Source organism: Drosophila navojoa, chromosome X (assembly GCF_054131105.1).
Source record: "Drosophila navojoa isolate 15081-1374.11 chromosome X, UAZ_NAV_1.0, whole genome shotgun sequence".
Classification (NCBI taxonomy): domain Eukaryota; kingdom Metazoa; phylum Arthropoda; class Insecta; order Diptera; family Drosophilidae; genus Drosophila; species Drosophila navojoa.
Window position 1 is genome coordinate 22,219,678 of NC_142895.1, and position 25,164 is coordinate 22,244,841.

The 25,164-nt window shown below is 40.5% G+C and overlaps 2 protein-coding genes across 3 annotated transcripts; one reads left to right on the plus strand and one right to left on the minus strand.

The window, feature by feature from the left end:
- Positions 1-1,506: 1,506 nt before the first annotated feature.
- Rph (Rabphilin) lies at positions 1,507-14,619 on the plus strand. Its single transcript, XM_018108348.3, has 4 exons — positions 1,507-1,900; positions 10,833-12,273; positions 13,659-13,873; positions 13,951-14,619. Exons 1-4 carry the CDS (start codon positions 1,824-1,826, stop codon positions 14,252-14,254), a joined length of 2,037 nt encoding a protein of 678 aa, XP_017963837.1. The 5' UTR covers positions 1,507-1,823; the 3' UTR covers positions 14,255-14,619.
- A 535-nt stretch (positions 14,620-15,154) lies between these two features.
- ras (Inosine-5'-monophosphate dehydrogenase ras) lies at positions 15,155-20,551 on the minus strand. 2 transcript variants are annotated; one of them, XM_089263469.1, is made up of 6 exons: positions 20,451-20,551; positions 19,424-19,896; positions 19,130-19,280; positions 17,623-18,274; positions 16,153-16,693; positions 15,155-16,084 (listed from the first exon to the last, which is right to left on the minus strand). In XM_089263469.1, the coding sequence occupies exons 2-6, from the start codon at positions 19,630-19,632 to the stop codon at positions 15,979-15,981; spliced, it is 1,659 nt and encodes a 552-aa protein (XP_089119595.1). In that variant the 5' UTR covers positions 19,633-19,896; positions 20,451-20,551; the 3' UTR covers positions 15,155-15,978. The 2 variants fall into 2 exon arrangements, with proteins under 2 accessions (XP_089119595.1, XP_089119596.1); XM_089263470.1 differs by having other exon boundaries at positions 19,424-19,644; positions 20,451-20,467.
- Positions 20,552-25,164: the final 4,613 nt, after the last annotated feature.

A 25,164-nucleotide genomic window follows, 5' to 3' on the forward strand; every position in this document is an offset into this window, starting at 1 on the left:
TTAAATCCACTTAGCAGCGTGCTAATAAAAAGCTTTACTCTGAGCGCAGGCAACTAGACCAACTGAGAGAGCAGACAGCCATATCGTGCAGAGAGCTCTGAAGGACAATTGCTTCTGGCTTACAGTAAGACGCTGGCGTCCACTTGTCGTTACGCTTATGCTAAGGATTGCGAGGCGAATGCGAAACGCGCTTCGCATGCCCAATTCAAAAGACAACAAAAACAACAACTAAGGGGACTAACAAGCCAGACAGCAAAATGAAGTGCAATGTCAACAATGAGCCGGTGGCGAAAGGACATGGGACAGGACGTGCTAAATGTCAGTGTCCAAAAAATTGGCACGTACATAAAGTATTTTCATTTAACTGTCAGCATTTATTTAAAATGTACAGAAACTCATCTGTCAAGGCATAACGCAACGCCGCATATACCCAAACTGTGTGCGTCAGACGACAGATTGCAAATGCCACAGGCTGGCTTATAGTTTCCTGCGAAGGTGGGTGCCGGGGCTGGGTGTTCATGAATTTCAGTTGAATGCACAGGAGGCGCGCACTGGCCACACCCAAAGAGAAGCTGCTTTGACAGCGGCCGCAGGCGCTACGTGTTTAGCAAGGCAAGCGTTGACAAGCTACACAGAAACAACCAGCTATAAACGAGCCATGTCGCTAAACTAACTGAAGCTTCATACCTAATGCCTCGCCCAGCCGCAAAATTTAAACGAATGAACGAAAAAAAAAAAGACCGCTAAAAAGTTGGAATTTTTGTCGGCGCACAAAAGCATGCAATGAAATTATGTGGTATGTTCAGAGACCAGCCGGAAACGGCTATGCTGTCTATGCGTGTGTATGCGTGAGGGAGTACGAGTGCAAAGAAGGCAGGCTGTGAGCATGAATGTAGGTGCGAGAGGGGTCGTGGCTCAAGTGTTGCTCCCCAAGCGAGCTTTGCTTTCAGTCGGCGCGTGCAAGTATGCGAAGCTGGGGAATGAAACTGAAGCAGTTCTGTGACTGCGCCCCAAACAACCCCATCTATCCTATTCGACCCACAACATAACAGCATTTCGCTTTTTGCATGTGGCGGGTGTTTCTATTGGCGCTGACACTGAACAAAGACTGAGCAAAAACGAGCCGCTACAGCAACTATCGTGTGCATGCGATATGTTATCGATCGCACATATTATAGGCGCTCGTTACACGACCGTTTACCTTGACAGTGCAATTGAATGTACTCAAATGAAATTACGCTATTTACGTTAAGCAAATATTTGTGCACTTCAATATTTCTTCATATATAAAAGTAGCAACAATTTAAAAAATAAATTAAGTTACAACATATTTTTGTTACTGTGCTATTGTTTCGTTGATTCAATTAATTATTTACCACTCATTATTTATCCTTCTTTTAGTTGATTTCATGCTGTTTGTAATCGATGTTTAGCACGCTTGTCGATAGTATTTACAGCACTCGGCCCATCGCTATCGGCCGTTGCGACTTGCGAATGGGTCAATTCAGCGACTGTAGCTGTGGTGGGCCTGTGGCTGCTGCAGCAGAACTTACATTGGCATAGACGCGCACCAGCTGCGTGCGAATTAAGACGTGTTTCAAGCAAGATTCTTACAGTTTTTTTTGCTGTTGTTGTTCTTGTGTAGATTGTTTATTTGTCTGCATCCGGCAAACAAAATTTGAAATTACTAAGCCGGAATAAACAAGTGTGCAAGCTGCTTCATTTTTTTTTTTTGTGTTTTTTGGTATTTTATTTGAAAACAATATTTTTCGTGTATACGTGGGTGACAAGCATAATGTTGCATTATCTATATAATATGTGAAATGGATTTCGCGAATCGCAATAATACGGCCAATAAGTTTGTCTGCCCCAGCGACAGGCAGCTGGCCCTGCGTGCCAAGTAAGTAATTTGCGCTCAAAAGTCTACTCAGAAATACCAAATGCAACAATTGGGCGCCTGTTGTTATTTGTGTGTGTGTGTGTGTGCGTGTGTGTGTGTGTGTGGAAGTTAAGCAATAGCTAAAACAAAGCGATTGTGAAATATGTGTCTGTGTGAGTGTGTAATGTGCGCGTCATAAACAAAAGCTGGCCACATTGTTGTTACTTGTGTTGCTGTCTGATAAGGCAACAAGCGGCGCGCAACAGTTAGTAGTGCTAAGCATTACAACGACAACAACAACAAGAACAACTATTGAAAACGCCAACTGTGGCGTATGTGTCGACAAAAGCTTTAGTTATAATTTAATTAACTTTGACTGCGTCAGTCCTCGCACTCCCGCTCGCTGTCTATGTACATTTATGCATATGTATTGAGTGCGTGTGATTAGCTAAAATGCGATATACTGTTTTATCAGTCACACGCATACATACATATGCATGCAGCTATGCAAGTATGTGTGTGCGCTTGCCATGGCTTGGCCATGGCATCGCCAACGCGTGCTGTCAAGGACCCAGCGCCGCATGGCATCCTGCGTCCTTCGTCTAATCATAATTACTAGCTGCGGCCGCTCGCTGAGCCTTGCCGCCAACTCGCTGACAGATTAATTATATTTTAATAATGCTCTTATTATTATTATTAATTTATTTATTTATTTTGTTGTATAAGTATATGTGTGCATGTATTTTTTGTATACCAGTTGAAACGCGAAATTATTTATTGCAACTGACTGAACTGCTGGCAAGGGAGTTGAAAAGCCACATTAACACTCCCCATACACACACACACACGCACATAGGCATACGCATGCACAGCGACCAGCACATGGCGGCTGGCAGCATATGTTTGTGTCAAAGCGAAAACGTGTAGCATACTGCGAGGCGCAATCCCAGCTGACTGAATATGCGAATTGGGGCTTTACGCAGAATTAACTACAAGTACCAAACAACGAGCACATACACACAAACATACATACCGTATGTATAGTATGTATAGTATATATATGTATGTATGTATAGTAAAGCACATTTTATGCATAACGCCCAACCGCAAAAGACACGCACAGCATGCGCACCGGATGGCAGCTGTGCGGCTGGCAGACAGCAGACAGCAGGCAGCGGGAGCAGGCAGCGGGAGCAGGCAGCAGGCAGCAGGCTTCAAGTGCTCAATTTACACTTCCGTTCGAGTTTCATTGTACATAAAAAAAAAGCATAGAAGGAAATCAAGCATAGCGGCCATGCCCCCCAAACGTCCAGGGCTGTGCGTGACGCATAGAAATCAAACGAGGCGTGGCATGGGAGCTGCACTGACAGGCGTGTACTTGAAATTCAAATTACAACTCAAGGCAGGCCACTGCAGTCGGTGCCCACAGCTTACAGCTGTCATAGCCGCAATGTTGCGGTGAAAATGCTTGAAAAATGAAATTTTCACAACTTGACAGCATTGCAAAATCGAAATGCTCGCACGTGTGCATAGAAAAAAAAACGCAATCTGATTGGAAATGCCAGAGAGCTACGTCTATATCCAGCTCATGTCTGCTCGCGGTTCTGATCTGGTCACGCGTCTTTCGGAAGTCAGGTCAGGCATGGACAGAGCTACGGGTATTTCCTGCTTAAGCTCTTCCAATTAACAATGGATATGCATAGAAGAAACGCTTTTGAGGTTGTCAGCTCTCCATCCTAGTCGGATTGTAGTATTTCTGTATATCTTACTAAATGAGAAGTTGCTAAAATAGATCGTGTTGAGGTGCACAGAAGTGCAACAATTTTGAAGCATGCCACATTCTCTATAATTGTTGCTAATGTATTGCTATAGACTGTACACGGTTCTTAAGTGACTTTAGCAATTGTGTGTTTTTAGTGCACCAAATGGGGCCAACAAATTGAAAAGCGCACGCGAAGCGAAATTAACTCAGTTTGCCTGTTGCTGCCGCAGCCGCTGCCACTGCTGCTGCTGCCGCTGCCACTGCTGCTGCTGCTGCATGCAAATACCGTTGCTCGATCCTAGCACGGCAACAGCAGCTGTTGAAACTGAAGCTGAAAGCCCTCAAGGCAACAGGCGAGGTTACGGCACACGAGGATACACGAATACATACATACAAATGAGCTGGCAAGCGTGTACAGTGAACATGCCGTAGAGTGAACTCGGAGTGTGCGAAGGCAACAAATTATTTTAGGGCCCTCTTTCACTTTATTCTATGGAAAAAATCAAATTAAAACAAAATTTTCAATGGGCATAGCCTGAAGCGTGCTGTAGTCGAGGCTGAACTTTGTATATCTGATCATCCAATAATACTACGCTTCTTTTCCACATGCACAATAAACAAAACATTCACCTACGCACACATACATAAGCCGGTAACCAAAATATAATGTAATCGAAATTTTTTAAAATACAAAGGAACCTACAATTGAAATTTGGACACTATAGTCTCTATAGATGTACGGGATAAAAGTGTGAATAAATAATCGATAAGGCCTTCAGTCGATAGCAAAGATAATACCTTTTTTTTTATTATTTTATAAAATACACAGGAGTCTATATTTAAAATTTGGACACTCTAGTCTCTATGGATATACGAGATAAAATTCTATAAAATTTTCCTTCTATGTTTTCAATCGGTAACTAAAATAGTTATCGTTTTTTGTAGGATCTGACGATCTGAGAGTTTTATTGACGCAGCTCGCCATCCTGATTAAGAATACATAACTTCTTGAGATCTACCACGCCTCCTTCAACCTTCAACAAAATAGTTCGCATTTTCATTGGGTTCGGGGTCTAAATATAATTCAATTAGCCCGCCATATTGGGTGACTACCGTACATTCAAGTGGCCCGTGCAAGTCAACAAACCCGCGGCAAGGCAAAACGACGGGCATAAACTAAGGAACACGAATGCGAACAGCAAAGAGTAACAAAAAAAAAAAATAAAAATAAATAAAAAAAAGAAATAAACATTTTAACGAACACGCCGAGGCTCTTTCACGCTAAAGTGTTGTACGCCGTACAAGTGTGTGTGTGTGTGTGTGTGTAGCGTGTGCTTTGATACCCTAAACCCATTGAAAATGCGAATTTTTGGTATAATCATTTCGGGAAAATGTATGTAACAGGTGCAAGAAGGCGTGACAGAGCCCATAAACTACACATACATATGAGTATATATATAAATGTAATATATGTATGTATGTATATACATATGTATACATATATAAAATGCCACTGAAATGAATAGGTTTGACATTTTGAACAGCTTAAAAAGCATATCGATTCCGCATGTTTTCTATAACAAAAAAGTCAACCAGTTATGTTGAAAAAATACTTCAGGAAAACTAATAAAAGCAGCTGTGAATACTCAAACTATTTATTTGTTAATTTAACTAGTAAAATTGTGTAAAGCTCAATCATAATGATGCCTTGACTCGATATGGGCATGTGCGTCCATATGATCAGAACGATTTCGTACAGACTGGATCAGTATTTAATAAATATATGTAATATAATGTATATAACAATTATTTAGTGAAAAATTACTACAAAACATTGTTATCGATTAAAATCGATCATTTAATTTAATTGTTTTGCTATAGCTTTAAGTAAACAAAATGCTGCAGATTATATATGAAATACACAGATATGTATATATTATAACAATAATAATTGTAGAGAGACTTTTACCTAAAGACATCTCATCAGCAGGGTATCTGCTAGTCAGGCACTCCCGGTTAGAGCATTCTTACTTGTTTTCAAATACATTTAGGAACAAAGAAATTTATATTTATATTTATTGGGAGTATGTGGCGACGCATGGAGCGTGATGCCTTAGGGACGACCGCAAACAATGGGACGCATTGCGCTTTGCGCTTTACGCTACCTTTATCCCAATAATCCCGTTGTTTACTCCGCTGGTTTCTGCAGACGCGCAGCATAAGTGAAGGCACTTGTTGAACTCCAAGCTGTTCAGCCTCTCTAGTCTCTAGCTGTGAAAGCGCCGAAAGGATTTGCGTCAATGCAAACAGATGGACGGATGGGAAATTTCGCATTGCATAAAACTAATATACCCTTTTGGCTTTGTGAGAGTGTATAATTAGAATCACCTTTTTTTATGGGTCTTTTACCGTAATTGCCATAGCTCAATGCTGGCATTTATCTCGCTGCTGTCCACGCCTACGATTTAACGGCAATCTTGACACTTGAAACGGTGCTTAGCCTAGGCAATTGCCCGTATAATATACATCTACAATTCTATTCGACTGCCGGATACCTCAATTAATTTACCGCTTCTAATCACACTGAGCACGTGAGGGAGAAACTTAACTGTCATATAACTGTGTCATGTTGCGCCTTTGACAGTCTGCAGGAACTCGACGTTTGCGGCCATCTCAAACAGTTCACGGACTTTAACTTGAGCCAATTCTGTTTCCGAGCTCAGCTCTTTGCCTGCCCATTGAGGTGCAATCGGAGCTCCAGGTAGATCCTTCTGCACCCAACGCCATTGCCAGTCGGATGCTTTACAAGGGCGGCTCCATTGAGTGAGCACCGTGAGGGCTGCCAGCCTCCAGTGATTGTCTTCGCTCTGGTATGCTTCTGACTTTTGTTTCTGTCCTTTGACAATCTTGTCGTTTGTTGCCTCTGAGGCTCCTCTGAGCAAACTTTGGATTCTTTTTAAAACAGCGTCCTTCATAGGTCAACCACCCGGAAACTTGACCACAGTACACGATGGCACACATTGTCTACAGCGTTTTTTTGTTTTAACTTGACGTTGGGGAAACTCAAAAATGTCCTTAGAACAGAAGAGAACTAGCAAAAAGGCTAGACTTGTAGCTAGTTTTTTAGCTAGCCTTTTAGCTAGCTCCTGGGCTAGGCTCTTGGCTAGCCTCTGGGCTAGCCTCTGGGCTAGGCTCTTGGCTAGGCTCTGGGCTAGGCTCTGGGCTAGCCTAGGCTTGGCTAGGCTCTTGGCAAGGCTCTTGGCTAGCCTCTGGGCTAGGCTCTTGGCTAGCCTCTGGGCTAGGCTCTTGGCTAGCCTCTGGGCTAGGCTCTTGGCTAGCCTCTGGGCTAGGCTCTTGGCTAGCCTCTGGGCTAGGCTCTTGGCTAGCCTCTGGGCTAGGCTCTTGGCTAGCCTCTGGGCTAGGCTCTTGGTTTAGCCTCTTGTCCAGCCTTTTAGCTAGCCGCTGTCAGCTCTAAGCTCATCAAGACCTTTTGCAGTTAAACCCTCTCAGGCCGCTACAGCTCTCTCTACCGTGGATGCTTACTTAACAAGACCGTCATGGATGCTGGCTTTCATTGTCATTCCGACTACTCGACCTAACAACTAAGGCTCTAATCCTTTCGTAAACTGACGTTCAAGGCCTTTCATCCTGCTTTAAAATGCCAAGCGCTACGCCGCATAAAATTGCTGCCCATGGATTAATTGCATTGGAGAACTCAATCCCATTGCCTTTCGCCGGCATAGCGGCGAGTGTAGCCAGGCTCCCCGTAGATTGCAATTGTGTCCGCTCTGGTATGCTTCTGCGCTTTGCTTTTGTCCCGTGACAGCTTTGTCGTTTGTCCTCTGCTATTATTTTGCCAGCATTTCTCGCTAAAGTCCCGGCTACTCTGAGCAAGTTTTGCATTCCTTCAAAGGAATGTCCTGCAACCATTCGGAAACTTGGCCAGCGCATTACCTGTACTACATTGTCTTCAGCTCTTTTTGTGCTCAGATCTTATTCCCCATCAGAAATAGAAGAGCCTTTGTTTGGCTTGTTTATTTTTTCAATTACTATACATTATATGGTAACAGATTCACTGTTATCCCATATTGTAGTTTCCCATTAAATTGATTAATGCGTTATCTGAATGCATTTATCCAAATGGACGTCTCTTGTTTTTTATGGTCTAATACAGCAATGCCAACGTTGCATCCATCCATCATGCTTAAGTTTTCGCTTCGTTGCAGCTCAGCTGCATTCTGCTGTCTGACCTTCGACCTACGTCCTGGTATTGCAACAGACTTGACCCGGGCTGTCTAACAGCTGTTGCGAGTCGGCCACGCCGTGCAATAATTATGCAGGAAATTCGCAAAACATTCAGGTTGAAGACCAAACCAAGCCAACATCTCCCTTGGGCCATGGCCATGGAGACGCCACACCAGGAATCCTTTGGCTTTATTGTGCTGCCCGCCTTCAGTTGGCTGACCACAGAACGCCCACTGGCAGCACGTGTTCATATTACCTGCTATATATTATATACATATATACATATTTTATTATATTCACAGTCGAAAAAGAAACGTCTTGAGGGTATACGCCTATGCGTATGTGTGTGTGTATGTGTGTGGGCCCAAGTAAACTTTTGGGGCTTGCCTCAAGCCAGAGTTCATTCGCATACCAAATATGCCTGGAAAAAGTTGGCAAATTAATATGTTGAAGTCTTTTAAGTTTTATGGAATTCTTAATTATAATACATAAAATAATATTCTTAGAATGTAATAGAATAATGAATACAATAAAGTGTAGGTCACAGATATTTGAGAAGAATTAATAAGTAATAAATTAAATTATTTATTAATAAATTATATGGAATCCCATCGAATTAATTACATTACATTACATTACATTACATTACATACATGTATAAATTTTTATGTAATTTTTAATTCGAAATGGCAAAGGGCTTATTTTTTCGATTTACACAGCAATTGAAATTACCGAGAATTACCGAGAACGAATTTCTGTTCAAGGGTATAGAATTTTTAATTTAGCGGGGTACAAATTATCAAGTATATAATATTATATATTACAATAGAATGATAAATACAAGAAAGTGCAGGTCACAAATGTTTAATCTTAAGAACTATTGATATAGGTTAGAGCTATATGTTGAAACTAAGTCAGTATTTTATTATCATAATTCTCAGGATATATGTATGTATATTATATACATACAATTCAAATTAAACTAGAGATATATTATGGGAAATTTAATAAATTATAAATAAATCTTAAGACAAGTGTATTATAATTCCTAATCATGTACAGATATATGTACATATAATAATAAATATAATAAAGTATAGATCAAAACTTTATTATCTTAAGAAATTAAAATTCCCCTAGGTATATATGTATATATACATATATGTATATATAAGAGCTTTCTAAGAATTTCGTTCAAGTTCGTTGCCTGATAAGAAGATATTTGTACATGTAGAATGTTTACAGGGTATCTGCTAGTGCATCAACAGCTGGCCTTTTAAAAAAGCGATAAAAGGGCAATATGTCAAAAAAAAAATAAAAATAAAATGAAGTAAATAAATAATATAAAAAATTAAAGTAAAAAGTAATCGAAATTGCAAAGTTTTGTTGGGATATACATACATATACGTATACATACATATAAACGGATGTATTTATGTATGTCTCTAGTACTTGTGTATGTATGTATGTATGCCTAAGTATATGCATATTAACTGACGCTTAGCAAAAGGCACAACATCTACATTAAGTGCCACCCCAATTTGCATAAACAAGTACTCACGCGCCCGCCTCTCTCTGTGTGTGTGTGTGTGAGTGTGAATGTGTGTGTGTGTGTGTGTGTGTGTGTGTGTGTGCGCTACGTTTTTAATACAGTGTGTAAGTGATTCCAAAGTGGCCATAAAACGCGCAAGCCCGGACCCAAAAACACAAACACGACTGCAAACCCGGAGACGACGCCGCCAACGACGACGACGGAGGTGGCCCTGAGATGTGAGCCGTGAGCCGTGAGCCATGAGCCCGGGCGCTAGCTTTGCCTCTTAATTAAATTTGAACTTGACATTTCGGCCCTGGCAGCGAGCTGAAGCTGAGCTGGGCCCAAAGTACAGCCAGAGACGGAGGCCGTCAGCTGTCCATGGCCAGCACAGCGCGTACACTACCTGAAGCTCATTTAATGGGCAGCTCTAATATAGAGTATGCCTATATTTTATAGAAATTGTTCTAAACTTGAACTAATATTAGTAAGAATACTATTTATTTTATGAGAAGCTCTAGTTGTGGGAAACAAAACTATTTAAAAGGCGTTATAGGCGGAATGCTTCGTTTCCTATTTATATTTCTCTTTCCTTGTATTTTTCTTGATCTTTCTCTTTCCATTTTTTTCCTTAGTTCTTTTTATCTGTCTCTATTTCTAATTTTCTGTCTCCTTCTCATGGCTGTCTTCCTTTATCTCTGCATCTTTCCTGCTCACTCTCTATCTCTTCCTCTCACTACTTCGTCCATCTCTCACTATTTCCCTCTCACTCTCAACATTTTTCTCTCACACTCTCCACTCTTCTCTTTCTCTCTCTCGCTGTTTTATCTCACTCATTCTTCTTCCTCTTTATCTCTTCCTCCATCTTTATCTTTATCTCTCTCACTCTCTACTCTTCTATCTCTTTATATCTACCTTTCTCCCTCCGTCTCCCTCTTCTCTATTCCCCCCCCCCTCTCTCTCTCTTTCATTTCTCTCCTCTCTCTCCCTCTGCGTGTCTCTCTATTGCTCTCTCTCATTGACCCTCTTTTGTCTCTCTCTCTCTCTCTCTATCTTTCTCTATCCCTCTATTTCCGTCTACCTCACTTTCCATCTCTATATCTCTTTCACACTCTCTCTCTATCTTTCTCTATCCCTCTATGTCCGTCTACCTCACTTTCTCTCTATCTCTTTCACACTCTCTCTCTCGCCTCCTCTCAATCCTCCTATACTCAACGTGTTTCCCAAATTATTTGAAATACCTTCAGTTAGGGTATCAACAACAACGTAACTAATGCATTAGGCAGCTCATCATAATGATGCTCATTAGGCGCACGTCGAGTCAAAAGTCCTCACACACACACACACACACACACTCACAGTTTCACTCATATTCAACCACGTACTAAGCTCTGGCCTTTTGTTTCCCTGCACAGATTGAAGGCCGGCTGGAGCAGCTCAAAGACCAATGAACCATTACGCCCAGAGGAGCAGGAGGCAATTATTTCCGTGATACGCCGGAATGAAGAGATCGAGATTGCGGAACGGCAGCGTGTCGGCCGACTCGTCGAGCGGGTGGAGAAGATCAAGCTGCACGCCGTGGAGCGCGGCCCCAACTGCTGTCGGCTGTGCGGCGATGCGTTCGGCCTGCTGCGGCCGCAGCGCATCCTGTGCGAGGATTGCCGCAAGGCCGTCTGCACCAAGTGCAGCGTGGACATCAACATCCGTTATCACAACAGCGAGCGAACGCGCGAAATTTGGCTGTGCCGCATCTGCTCGGAGACGCGCGAGATGTGGAAGAAGTCGGGCGCCTGGTTCTTCAAGGGCCTGCCCAACTACGACATGCCCGTGCGCAGTGCCAGCGCCTCCAATACGCCCACAACGACGCCCACTGCCGGGGGCGGAGGCGGTGGCGCGGTGGCTGCGTACGGCAAAGCTGGAGCCGGAAAGGGCGCGCGCGCCGTGCAGAGCTGCCACGGGACGCCGGCACGTGGCGGCCGCATCAAGAAGCTAACGATTCGGGTGAACGACACCAGCAGCAGCAGCGCCAGCAACAGCAGTGCCAGCGGTCAGTCGGAGCCGGAGGAGGATCAGTTGGATGGCGCCAAGTCGAATACAGCTGGCGTCGTTGGCGCCACCTCCGGCTCCGCCCCTGGCAACGGCACCGCCAACGACTCCTCCGACCGGCAGCGACTGCAACGCGATGAGAGCTTTCGGCTGCGCGCCTACGGCTCGATACGCAGCTTCATCGATGGCGGCGAACGCAAGTTGTCCAACTCGTTCTTCTTTGGCCGGCAGGCGAACCCGAATGCGGGCAGCCGGCAGGCGGATGGCCAGGACTACGACAACATCTCGAATGCATCGACTGTGGCGCAGCTGCGCCGCGAGGGCAGCTTCATGCGTCGCAGCTCCGTGAGCTCGTCGTGGTCCTTCAGCGATAGCTCCGGTTCCGGCAATTCGGCGACACAAACCACACAAAACCCGCAGCAGCAAAAGCAACAACAGCAACAACAACAACAACATTGTCGCGATCCTTTGCTTGGCTGGCTAGAGCTGGCAATCAGCTATCGGGAGAGCTTCCACAGCCTGGACTGCACGCTGGTGCGGGCTAGAGATCTGCCGGCAATGGATGCCAGCGGCCTGGCCGATCCCTACTGCAAGGTGAACATCGTGACGCCCGAGGGGCATACGAAATACACCCGCTGGCAGCGCACCAAGACGGTGCACAAGACCCGCAATCCTGACTTCAACGAGACCCTCCAGTTCGTGGGCGTCGAGCCCGAGGAGCTGGGCAACTCGCTGCTCTATGTGGCGCTCTTCGACGACGACAAGTATGGGCACGATTTTCTGGGCGCCGCCAAAGTCTGCCTATCGACGGTAAGTGCCAATCGTCGCGACGGGTATATGCGACTGTGGCAATACTCTGTCATTTTCGACTTTTGATTTTGAGTTGAGCAAAAATTAAACGCAAACGAGAGAAACATAAATAATATAAAAATATATCAATTAATTTGAATACAATATAAAAAATAAGCAAATTTTAATATATATTATTTATAAATTGATCAAATTAAAATATAAAAAATAAATTATAATAAAATATGAAAATTAATAATATTTCAATATATAAATTAAACAAATTAAAATATTAAAAAAAATATCACAATAAAATATGAAAATTAAAAATATTTTAATATATATTATATATAAATCGATCAATTTAAAATATAAAAAAATAAATAACAATAAAATATGAAAATTAAAAATATTTTAATATATATTATATATAAATTGATCAAATTAAACTATAAAAAAATAAATATATATGAAAATTAAAATATTTTAATATATATAATATATAAATTGATCAAATTAAAATATAAATAAATAAAATAAAAATTAAAAAGATTTAACTATAAAGACATAATCTACAAATTATAATAAAAATAAAATATAAAATAAAAATAAAAATAATTATATATAAATAATATATAAATTGATTATAATAAACTTTAAAAACTAATATAAAAATTAATTATAATAAAATAATGCAAAATAGTTGAATGTAAATAATATGTAAATTGATTTTAATATAATATAATATAAAAAATAATATAAATATATATATAATAAACAAGATAATATAAATATATATATAATAAAAAAGATAATAATAATAAAATTATATTAAACATAATTAAATATAAATTAATTATATTTGTATATGAAAAATGATATAAAATTTAAATAATAAATAATATATTAAAATATATAAATAATAAATAAATGTATTAAAGTCAAGCGGGAACGACTCTATGATACTCGTTCACAGAACAAAAATCATTAGATGTATGCAGAAATTGTTTTTTTTTTTTTTTTGATATGCCACACCCCAAATGGAGGCATATATACCTTTAACCCCAGAATCTCAGAATATGTGGATTCAAGATTTTTGCTTGGATTTTACTGCATACCTCTAGGGTCTAGGGTAAAACAATGTGAGCTTTGTTTTATATATCTAGCTAGAAAAGGATAGGGAAGAAAAGGATTTGTGGGTGGTTCTCTAATCTAGTCGAAACTGAGTACAAACTTAAAGCAACAAAAATCAATTCAGTCCTATGTTTTAGGAAAGGAGAGTTATCTCATATCAAAACTTAGGACCCTAAGAACTCTGAGCTCTGAACATGTCTCTATATCTATGTCTCTTTAACCACTTCAATTAATAGTATAATCATATCTAATTATGAAAATCTCTTTCCCAGGTGCATAGCACATCGCAGTATCGGATATCCGTGCCGCTGGGCGCAGAGGATCAGTATAGCGCCGAGGCGGAGATGTCGCAGAGCTGGCCGAATGGCAAGATGCTTATCTCGCTGTGCTACAATACGAAACGGCGGGCGCTGGTGGTCAATGTGAAGCAGTGCATCAATTTGCTGCCCATGGACAACAACGGCAGTTCGGATCCCTTTGTCAAGCTGTAGGTGTGCCCCCATCCCCCATATGCCTGAGGCAAAGACTAAATGAGTTCACCGTTTTCATTTTCCCTTGTAACAGGCAACTGAAACCGGATGCGCACAAGAACAAGAAGCACAAGACGAGCGTCAAGTGGCGCACACTGAATCCCGTCTTCAACGAGGAGTTCTATTTCGAGGCCAGTCCGCACGATCTGAACAAAGAGATGCTCATCCTGACCGTCTGGGACAAGGATCTGGGCAAGAGCAACGATTTTCTGGGCAGCCTCCAATTGGGCGCCCAAAGCAAAGGTGATCGACTGCAGCAGTGGCTCGACTGCATCCGGCTGCCGGATCATTTCCACGAGAAGTGGCATTGTCTGGCCAGCGATAATCCCACACATTAGCCGATAACTGTGGATTCCCGCTCAAGATGATTTTAAACTTAGATTCATACACCTAAACAAATATACATATACACATATACATATACACACACACATATATAAATATATATATTTTTGATATGCCTACATGCATGTGTGCGTGTGTGTGTATGTGTGTGAGTCTGTGTGCTTTGCTTTGCTTGAATTTTCCTTCAGCTAGACTTAATCTCAATTCGCTAAGCGATCAATGTTAAATATCGCTTGCCTCTTCTATTACACACACACACGCACTCGCATGCACACACACACACTCGCACACACACACATACACACAAATATTTAGCTCTGTTTAAGTGTCCTTAAAGAGGATTTTTTTTATCAACATATTTTCTAACTTTACTTCAATTTTCCTTTTGCTTAGATTATTTTCTACTTGCTGCACAACAATTTTGTACAAGTTTTTCTATCGATAATCTATAGAAAACAACAACAACAACAACAACGTAGCTAACAAATTTACTTATCAAAAAACAAAAACCAAAAGTAAAAAATAAAAAAAAAAATATTTTTGAATCATATATATTTATTATAAATTATTCAATAACTCTTTCGCAAAACACACAATACATAATATATATATATATTTCTAATAAAAGTTTTATAACACAAAAGCATAACACACACACACATACAGACACAAGAAAAAAAAAAACAAATTATCTATGTATATATATACTTGCATATACATATATATGTATATATGTACAAATAAATCAAAAATCAAAATTATTTATATTGAACAAAAAAACAAAAAAAAGTAATCTATTTGAATTTCTGGGGGCAATCAATGCTTGACTAATCGAATGTTAAGAAAACTAAATTTAAAAAAAAAAAAAAAAAAAAAAAAACAAATTGATCAAATATATTTTCAAAAATCATATATTTTATTTATTTGGGGGAATGAAGGCTGACAACATCATTACAAATTGCTGGCTCAAGATGTCCAGATATTGATATATATATATATATACATATATGTATATATGCCTTAATAAAAGCAAAACTAAATTTGGCAAAGATCGTATACAATTACTTTCGATATACATACATATATGTATATATAACATGTATAATGATATATTATAACAATAGCATAATTACAATATATGATCAAGCTTAAAAAAATCATAGAAATTTAGCTGGGGAATGAACGCGTTTAGACCAACGCAACAGCAGAGTTTTCAACTATTTTCTTTTCTCTTTTAGCTAATTCACATTTTCAATAGATTTGGCAAACACAACATTGGCATACATGTGTATATATATATTAAATATATGTTGCACTGCACACATCAACTGTGGACAGTTAAAATTTTGACTCCTCTGCAGATTCGCAAATATTCGAAATTTTGAATTCGATTTTCTTTCCGTCTCTCTCTCTCTCTCTGTCTGCATGTTTCTCTCCCTCTATCCGTATACCTCTCATTCTGTGCTTAAGCTTAACAATTAAGTAAATCGTGGCCAGGCTTTAAGCCAGCTCCACGCTAGTCGTTCAGGACTCGACCAAAATCATCTGCTGCATGGTAAACGAGACGCTGCTGATGCCGCTGCCGCTGCTGCTGCTGCTGTTGCTGCTGCTGCTGCTGATGTTGCTGCTGCTGCTGGTGCTGCTGGTGTGGCTGATGTTTATGCTGCTGTTGATACTGGCTGACAGCAGTTGGCATCGCTGCAGCACTGTTTGTATGTTAGAAGAGACGCTTCTCGTAGCTGAACAGGCCGTGCACATTGCCCTCCAGCTGGGCCGAATGGGTGCGCTTCATGAAGCGCAGCTTCCCATTGTAGATCATTTCTCTGCCATGAATTAGAAAGAGATGGCAAATATATACATACATATAGAGTAAAATGAGAGCTCAACTCACCTCAGTTTGCTAACGGAAATGGCGCCAATGTCCTGGCAGCTATGCTGCAGTCCGCACTCCAGATACGGCAGATAGCGCAGCACGGAGCCCTTGTCCACAATGCTGCCGCTGACGCCCTGTGCCACCTTCATCTTGTCCATTTCGTTGTGATAGTAACGGGACATGGCCGCACCTTTGGCATCGCCACGCTCCATCGCCTCCAACGAGCCCATGCCGCGATACTTCTTCAAGCGCACGCCATCAGAGAAGAAGTACTCACCGGGCGCCTCCGAGGTGCCAGCCAGCAGGGAGCCCATCATCACAGCGCTGGCGCCCAATGCCAATGCCTTCACAATGTGCCCAATCGACTGAATGCCACCATCGGCAATCACCGGCACACCGAACTGCCTGGCGAACGTCGCCACCTGATGCACGGCCGTGGCCTGCGGGCAGCCGCAAGCCATCACCTCCTGCGTAATGCATATTGAGCCAGAGCCCATGCCCACGCGCAGTCCATCCACTCCAGCATCAATTAGATTCTTTGCCTGGGCACGTGTGACCACTGTGTGTGTATGTGTGTGTGTGTATGTGTGTGTGTGTGTGTGTGTTTGTGTGTGTGGGTGGGGGGGAGTTGATTGGTCAGCGGTTAGTAATTGAGTTTGCGAAACTTGTCAGCCACAGTGCGTAGTAAAAGCATGCGACAGAAAGGGTAATTAACTTGCCTATTCTACTTTATTTGTCAATTAAGATAAGAAGCAAGCGAGATAGAACGAGTCAGAGATAATTGTACTCTAGATACAATGTACATACATCGTATTACCGCGACACTCATTTGAAAGCGCAACGTGTCTGACCGAAACCGATCCTAAACAAAACAAAGAGAGCCGCTCAGAGCGAGAGCATATACGAAAAAACAATCAACTCTCATGAGCTCTGGTACATACACTATCTGTATTTAAATGATTGAAGAACGGAATTTATCAACTGATAAAGTCAACTAACTAATGATAGTAGAGTATATTGTTGGGAACAAGTTTTTGAGCTGAGTGGTTCTCCTTTCGCAAAACCTTATCGTAGATATCATATCTGGAATAGTGTGACCTCTGCAAACAGTTGCATATCCGCCAAGTTGTCATTTATCGATTTTTCGATTCATATCTTTAAACTTTAATGCATATGATCTCATTATTACAGTCACTTAAAGAATATCGATAAATATCGATCAACAGACTATTCCTGCTAAATCCTCAATCTACTTTTCAAAATCCATAATCCATAATCTATAAGCTCTCTATCTCTATCTCTATCTCTATCTCTATCTCTATCTCTATCTCTATCTCTATCTCTATCTCTATCTCTATCTCTATCTCTATCTCTATCTCTATCCCTCCATCTCTGTCTCTCTCTCTCTCTCTCTGTCTCGATTCATCTCTCTGCTGTTTAAATAGTGTTCTTTCAAAGCTAGGCAGGAAATGTGGGAAATGTAATTACCGTTGCCGCCAATGACCTGAAGATCGGGATAGGTCTCCTTGATGAACTTGATCATCTCGACTTGGTAAATGGAATTGCCCTGGGATGAGTCCAGCACGATGACATCGACACCGTTCGCGACGAGCAGATGCAGCCGGGCCTTGTCCTCCGGCCGGGTGCCAATGGCAGCGCCCACCAGCAGCTGCTTGTTGGAATCCTTGGAGGCATTCGGATACGATCGAGCCTTCTTCAGATCGGTGCGCGCTATCATGGCGACCAGTTCGCCGGCCTGATTCACAATGGGCAGCTTGCCCTTTTTGCTCTTCTCCAGAATGGCGTTCGCCATCGGCAGGGTGATGCCGTTGGGTGCGGTTATCAGCTGTGTGGTCATAATGTCCGCCAGCAGTACGTCCGGCTGTTGTTCACGGAAGTCGATGTCTCGCGACGTGACCATGCCCAGCAGCTTGCCGCCCAGCTTGCCGTTCTCGGTGACGGGGTAGCCGGTGAAGCCATTCTTGCGACGGGCCTCGAGCACATCGCCAACGGTATTGGTCGGCGACATCACCGACGGATCGCGCATAAAGCCATGTTTGTATTTCTTAACCTTGTGCACCTCCAACGCTTGGTACTCCGGCGTGCAGTTGTGATGGATGATTCCAATGCCACCACACAGCTGCGCGTGGTTCCCCCACCACAAAATCATTCCGAACGAGGCGGCGCAGAGCGTGAAGGGAAATATACATTCGTTTTTTTTTTTTTTTTTATTTTAGCATAATAGAGGCGCATAAGAGTGTTCAATTACAACCACAACTGGAGCGAGGCCGATACCAAGATTCAGCACCAAATGGCGATGTGCATCGGTCGGCGTTCGTCGGTTTATCGGTTATCGTTCATAGTGTCAATCGATCATACCGCCAATGGAGGACAGTATGCGAACAAGGCTGCAAACCGAACGAGCGCTTACAGCAGTATTAATTGGGTTAACATAGTGTTAACATTAGCCGAACAGACTGATGAAACACGTCAACAACAACATTAATTAGGTTAACATAGTGTTAACATTAGCTGATCCTAACTGCGAGTCTTAACAAACAGATATGTTAACAAAATCAAACGACAAGAATTTCAATGTTAAGTAAAAGTCAACTTCTGTTAGGTAAATCAGCTTCCATAGTCTGGCTTATATAGGAATATATAGGAATTTATAGATAGCTTAAAGCTGCTGTTGCTGGCTTTGATTTGACAGAATGTTTACATGCCAGTGACAGTGGAGTGTTAACAGCAACTTAACAGTAAAAATAACAGATTGACATTTACTTAAGTAAATGTAAAATTGAACAAGAATGAATGCTAAAATGTAATCTAATATATCGTGAGAAATAACGGCATTGATGTTTTGACTAGAGGCAAAAAGCTGACGTGGGAATAAATTGCACCGATTTGCAGCCTTGTTTAGCAATATATGTGTGTGTGTGTGTGTGATGTGACTGTGTATAAATTTAAGATAAAACTGTAATTAAACACTTACCGCCATGGCTATAGCCATATCAGATTCGGTTACCGTGTCCATGGGGGAGCTAACTAATGGGGCACAGAGCGTGATGCCCTTCGTCAGTGGGGAGCTGAGATCGACCGACTCGGCGGCAAAGTCTATGTAGCCCGGTAATATGAGAAAATCACTAAATGCAGCGTGCGGAGTGTAACATTAGCATATGATTAGGACATATAGTTAATATATATATATATATATACATATATATACAAACATACATACAGCGTGTAGCCTCGATGTATGAGTGTATTGGGGGGGAAGCAGACTTACTTGTAGGTGAGACCTTCACCATTTTTAAATAGTTCAGTGCAGCTCAGTCCGTCCTGCAGTAGTTCCTCTGCCTCTGCCTCTGCTGCAGTTGTTGTTGTTGTCGTTGTTATTGTTGTTGCAGTTGCATCGCCGCCGCCTATTAAGCCATTAACTTTTGGCTTCAGATTGGCGCCGACGTCAACGTCGGCGGCTGCGCTGTCGTTCGCCATGCGAGCGTTTACCTTAGACAATCGTCGGGCAACAACAACAAGAAACAATTATAAATTAGTCGAGGAAAGCAACAACCGCTTTAAGTGCCTATATAAACCGTCTTTATTTCTATTTGTTTGCATATACATATACACACATATGCGTATATATGTATGTGTGTGTGTGTGTGTTAATAGTCTCCTTTTAGGCTGATTGTAGCTGTTGCCGAGCCGCCGCAATTTATTTTCAAATCAATTCAATTCCGATTGACAATCAAAGCGTTCCTAAAACCATAAAGATAGAATTGTATTAAAGCAAGCAATCAAAATTGTTTTTAAACATTGCAAACGGCCTCATCCACTTGCAAAAAAAAAAATAAAAATAAATAAACAAAAATAGAGCGAAATCTCAAGTCGACTACTAAATGCGCTTACAAACAATTTATAAATTAAATAAAACTGTTTTGAAAAAGAAACAAAAATATATATATGTATTTAAAAAAAATATTCATATTCATTCAATTGGATTTCTTTTAATTTTACTGTTTAACTAACAAAATTACACTGATTGGCACAGAACAGTTTAAAAATTGGACATTGCTGCACATATGCATGTAGATTTTATGCTTTAAGCGTTGCAGATGGCCAGACAAGCCAACAAGCGAATAGATAGAGGAGGATATTACGTTGTATAGCATCGACACAATATTCTGTATATAACTATTGTGTTTAAGGATTAGGTTTAGCGCGTAAATTCAATGGTCAGCAGAACGCGGACGGAACCTGTTAAAAACTGCGTGGTTGTCGTTTAAATCGGAGCACGTGTTTTTTATATTTACCCGTCCAGCCGCTATTCCAACCGAGAGCGTCGAAATATTGCCTTTGATTGCTTTTTCAATGAGAGATGACAAATAATATGCAAATATATCGATAGTCCATGTAACAGCTGCTCGATATATCACCTAGCTTGTAAATACGGCAATTGGATAAATAAGTACGTTTTGATAAATTGAAACAAAATAAATAAGATTTTATGAAAAAACTTAGTTACTAGCAACATTTTAAGCATGAACACACCAAATATATTTTCTTAATTGCTCTTCAAACAAAAATATTCAAAATATGCAAATTGTATACCAGCTGTGTGTGTTGTAGGCGCAAGCTGTTCAATTTGACTATGAATACTTAAATGTAAATATACTATATGCTTTCGATCTTTATGGAATATGTAGCAATTCAAATAAATGTCAAGTTAGGAAACAACGAATCTTGTATATTTTCTAAAATTTAAATCAAACATTGCCATAAATAATACAAAAAATTGGGCACACTGTCGATCAGCTGTTTTGCTTTATAGGGAATAATGTATAAACTGTGAACTCAGTTAAGCGAAGACACAAACCACAAGCAAAGCTTAACTGAATTCGCTGTAACGCGTATTAACAGTATGTAAATACAGCTTAAGGGCAGTGCGCGCATTTTAAATATATGTACTGCAATTGATTATATGATGTTTATTAACGAATGAACACATTTGATATCGTATTATGACAATAGTGACCAACTAAACTGGCCAACTAACTGGCTATGACAATTTACAGTTGAACTGACAACTCGTCTATATAAGCGCCATGTTATCAAGGGACTGTAATAATAGCCTCTGCTGTTATCCAGTTCCATGTTGCATACTTTTAAGCGCGCCGTGCCTGCCGTCGGCCTCCCGGTACAGCGAACAGTCGGTTCGGTCCGGTCCGACTGGATGAATGAAACGAAGCGCATGAAACGAAACAAGAAAACGAACAAATTTCTCTCTCATTCTTAAAATTTCACTCGCCGCGAGCTGTTGTCGTTCGCGCCCGGATAACGACGATATTTCAAAGTTGGTTTTTTGTTGTAATTTTTTTTTATTGTTTGTTTTGCTCATGCGAGTAACGTATTTTGTTGCAAACATGTAAATTTGAAAGCGATTAACAAAGTGGCAGCATTAAGTGCAAAAGTATCTGTGTGCCTCTCTCTCACACTATCGCTCTATCGCAGTGTGTGTGTGTGTGTGTGTTTAGTTAGTGCCTTTTGACAAGTGCAGCGAAATAGGCGCCAATGCGTCAACAAGGACGCTGCCGGCAACGACATTGCAACTCCATTTATTGTTGCTGACCAACTTCCTTTGACCTCAGCTCCCTTTCCCTCCCCCTTACCCATTTCTTCACATCTCCCTTTCACGTTCCTTTACAACGGCAACAACAAATTGATCGCAATGTAAATTCATTCATTGTCTTTTTTTTTGATGTGTTTTGTTTCTGTTTGCAGATAATTACATACATATATGTAACATATATACCAAATATATATATATATACAAATATTTTTGTGTCGTGACAAATTGAAAATGTGACAAAACCATTACAAAGAAATGATTCCAAGTGCGAGCGAGTCAGCAATAAGCGCCTAAATATAAGCCTAGGATAAAGTTAAGAATTCAATTATATGCATATACATATATAGCTATATTTATACTATATGTATGTATATCTATATTACTATATATACACATATATATGTCTGTTTGAATCGGAGTTAACAGCGAGATACCCCGCTATGTGTTCAAAACCCCGCCCGACCGTTCCACACTAAAGTGCAACAAAAAAGAAAAAAAATAATAATAAAAACAAGAGAAAAAGTTAATTAATAATGCGCTGATATTCATCAATATATACATACGTGCAATTATTTAATAAGCATCAATAACAACAACAAAACAACGGCTTCTTCTTGAATCAAAAAAAATAAAATAAAAAGAGTCGCAAAAGCTAAAGTTAAAACTTAAGGGAACATCGACAGCAACATCAACTACAACAACAGCTACTGTTAAGTTAAAAGCCAGGCTTAACTGTTAAAGCTCCGCAGGCAGAGCATGGATTACGCCTTCAACATAGCATTAGCAGCAGCCGCAGCTACAGCCGCCGCGCTTCAGCCAAAGCTAACAATTAGAGCACATTAAATGAATGCCATTCGGCTACAAAAATGCCGCCGCTGCAAGGACGTCGACAGTTGATGTGAGTATAAATGTTTGATAAGTGCAATGCCTATTTAGCCTAAGACAGCTCCAAAGGTGGTTCAATGCAGCTGTGGGGCGGGACAGAGTGTCAAAGATAGGGTCAGTTAAAGCACATGTTAAGCGCGCACGGCCCTTAGTTCGTTGGCCTGGCCGATATCTGACGCGCTCTCTGTTTATGAATGAAACGCAACGAGGAAGCAATGAACCAGCAGTTAAGAGAGCCGCCAAGTGCCAGAAGAGCGAAGCACAGCAAAAGAAAAAGAGAGCGAGAGAGAGCGTAGCAGAGCGCAATGCGGAACGCAATATGCACACACACAAACACGCTAGTAGGTATGTGTGAGTGAAAGAGCAAACGCCAGGCATACTGGCACGGCATGAGTTCATTGACCTTTGCTATTGAAATTTTTGGGCAACGAAACAAACACACACACACACACGCACACAGGCATGAGCAAAGACGCTTTTATTTACACATTGATAAACAATCGACTGTTGACTCTCGGAGCTGCTGTGATTGTTGTTGTTGTTGTTGCTGTTGCGGTTGCTGTGCTGTGTTGCTGTTTTTTGTATGCTCTTTCGCTTCAGCTGTGATTGCAATTATGCACGTGCGTGCGTGTGTGTGTGTGTGTGTGTATGTGTGTGCAGTGCAATGTGATGCAATTTGACACAGATTGAGATAGCGATCTAACCCTTTGCTGATATTCAGCGCATTCAGTTAAATGTGCACTTGCAGATATGTAACTTTAGCCGAAGACACAATTTAAAAAAAAACATTTAAAAAAATATATATTTACATATTTAAAAGCTTTTTGATTGATTGCCTTCAAGACAGAGCATTCACCAGTCGTTCAACTTGGGCAACTCACAATTCTTTTTCCTGATTGCTTAGTGTGTGCGTGTGTGTGTGTGTGTGTGTGTGTGCGTCAGAGAGAGTAGCGGGTGGGTTAGCGAACGCATCGATAACAAAGTGCTGTGAAACGTTTTGCGCTGCCCAACAGAAACAGCGCGTGAACGAGAGGGAGAGGGAGACAGTATGTGTGTGTGTGTGTGTGTGATAGAGATAGATGTAGCATGAGCATTAAACAGCGTATTTCGCTAGCTTTTTTTTTTTCCTTTTAAATTTGTTGTTGTATATATTCAAGTTGAGTTGAAGTTAATTGAATTGGACTTGGTAACAGTTCAGTGTAATTACTGAAAATATAGTGACAAGGGCAAACAACAAACACACACACGCATACGCGTATGTATGTAGATATGGAAAATAAGCATAACTATTAGTTAGTGTAAGATCGGTGGGAATTAGGGAAACCGAGGAAAGGCAAATCTATGGCTAGTTGTAAGCCTGATAACAGCGAAATTAAAGGGATTCAGAGACATGTTAATAACTATACATTATTATACATATGTACATATGTATGTAATCGTATGTACATACGTACATACATCAATTTATTATGATATATACATACATATGATATATACATATATGTATATATACATATACATATATTCTATTTGATTGGATATATAATTTTTTCTTGATCACTTCCATAATTTTTACTCTGCCGAGCTTATAAAATCATGAGAATAGTGACAAAATTATATTTGTGTAAAATATAATGAATATACACATACATATGTACATATATGTACTCTATTTTATTTCGCATTATAAAAAGAAATATTCGTTTTTTTCTCGAGATAACTAAAAATATTTCCATCATTTATCCATTGGCACTTTAAGTACGGTCTTTTGGCAGAGTATTCACTGTACAACAGTGTTCATGAATTTACTATGAATCCGAAGGTTAGATCAAATAATTTAGTTATATAAGCTTGGTATTTTTTATTACCCTCTATATGTATTTTCTGTTTCAAATAAACTTAATGAATAAAATTGAATGTTTCATGGAAATAGAAGTGGCTTCTGAAGAAATAGAAAATAACTAGTTATATGTAGTTTGCGTTGGAGTCAAATAGTTTATTGTAAATCCCTTTATGATTAGGCCTGGAATTCGATTCACAAAATATTTAGTCTAAAAGTTGCTCCAGATTAGTAGATAGTACCATATGATTCTGATTGGATCACTTTGATCTATCCTGCAAAAGTTGCTTGAGAATATGCATGCGCTTGATTAAACCAAATGCAAAACTCCCAATTGTCAAATAAATATAAAATTTACAGGAGAAACAAAGCTTTCAGGGGATTATATAGACATACATACATACATACATATGTATTTCGTTTCCTAATGAACTATATTTATGTACCATACACTTATACATACATATGTGCATACATATATACACATATTTGTGCATAATTTTGGGATGCTGTCGCTTTGTCTTTGTCTTTGTGTTGTTGTTGTTGTTGTTGTTGTTCTCGTAACAACATTCAGCATTGAAAAGGGGTTCGCCTGGCAACCCATGCTTAATTTTATGTCTGTGTGTGTGCGTGTCTGTTACACAGTTATATAGATGAAGCAGAAGAAGAGGAA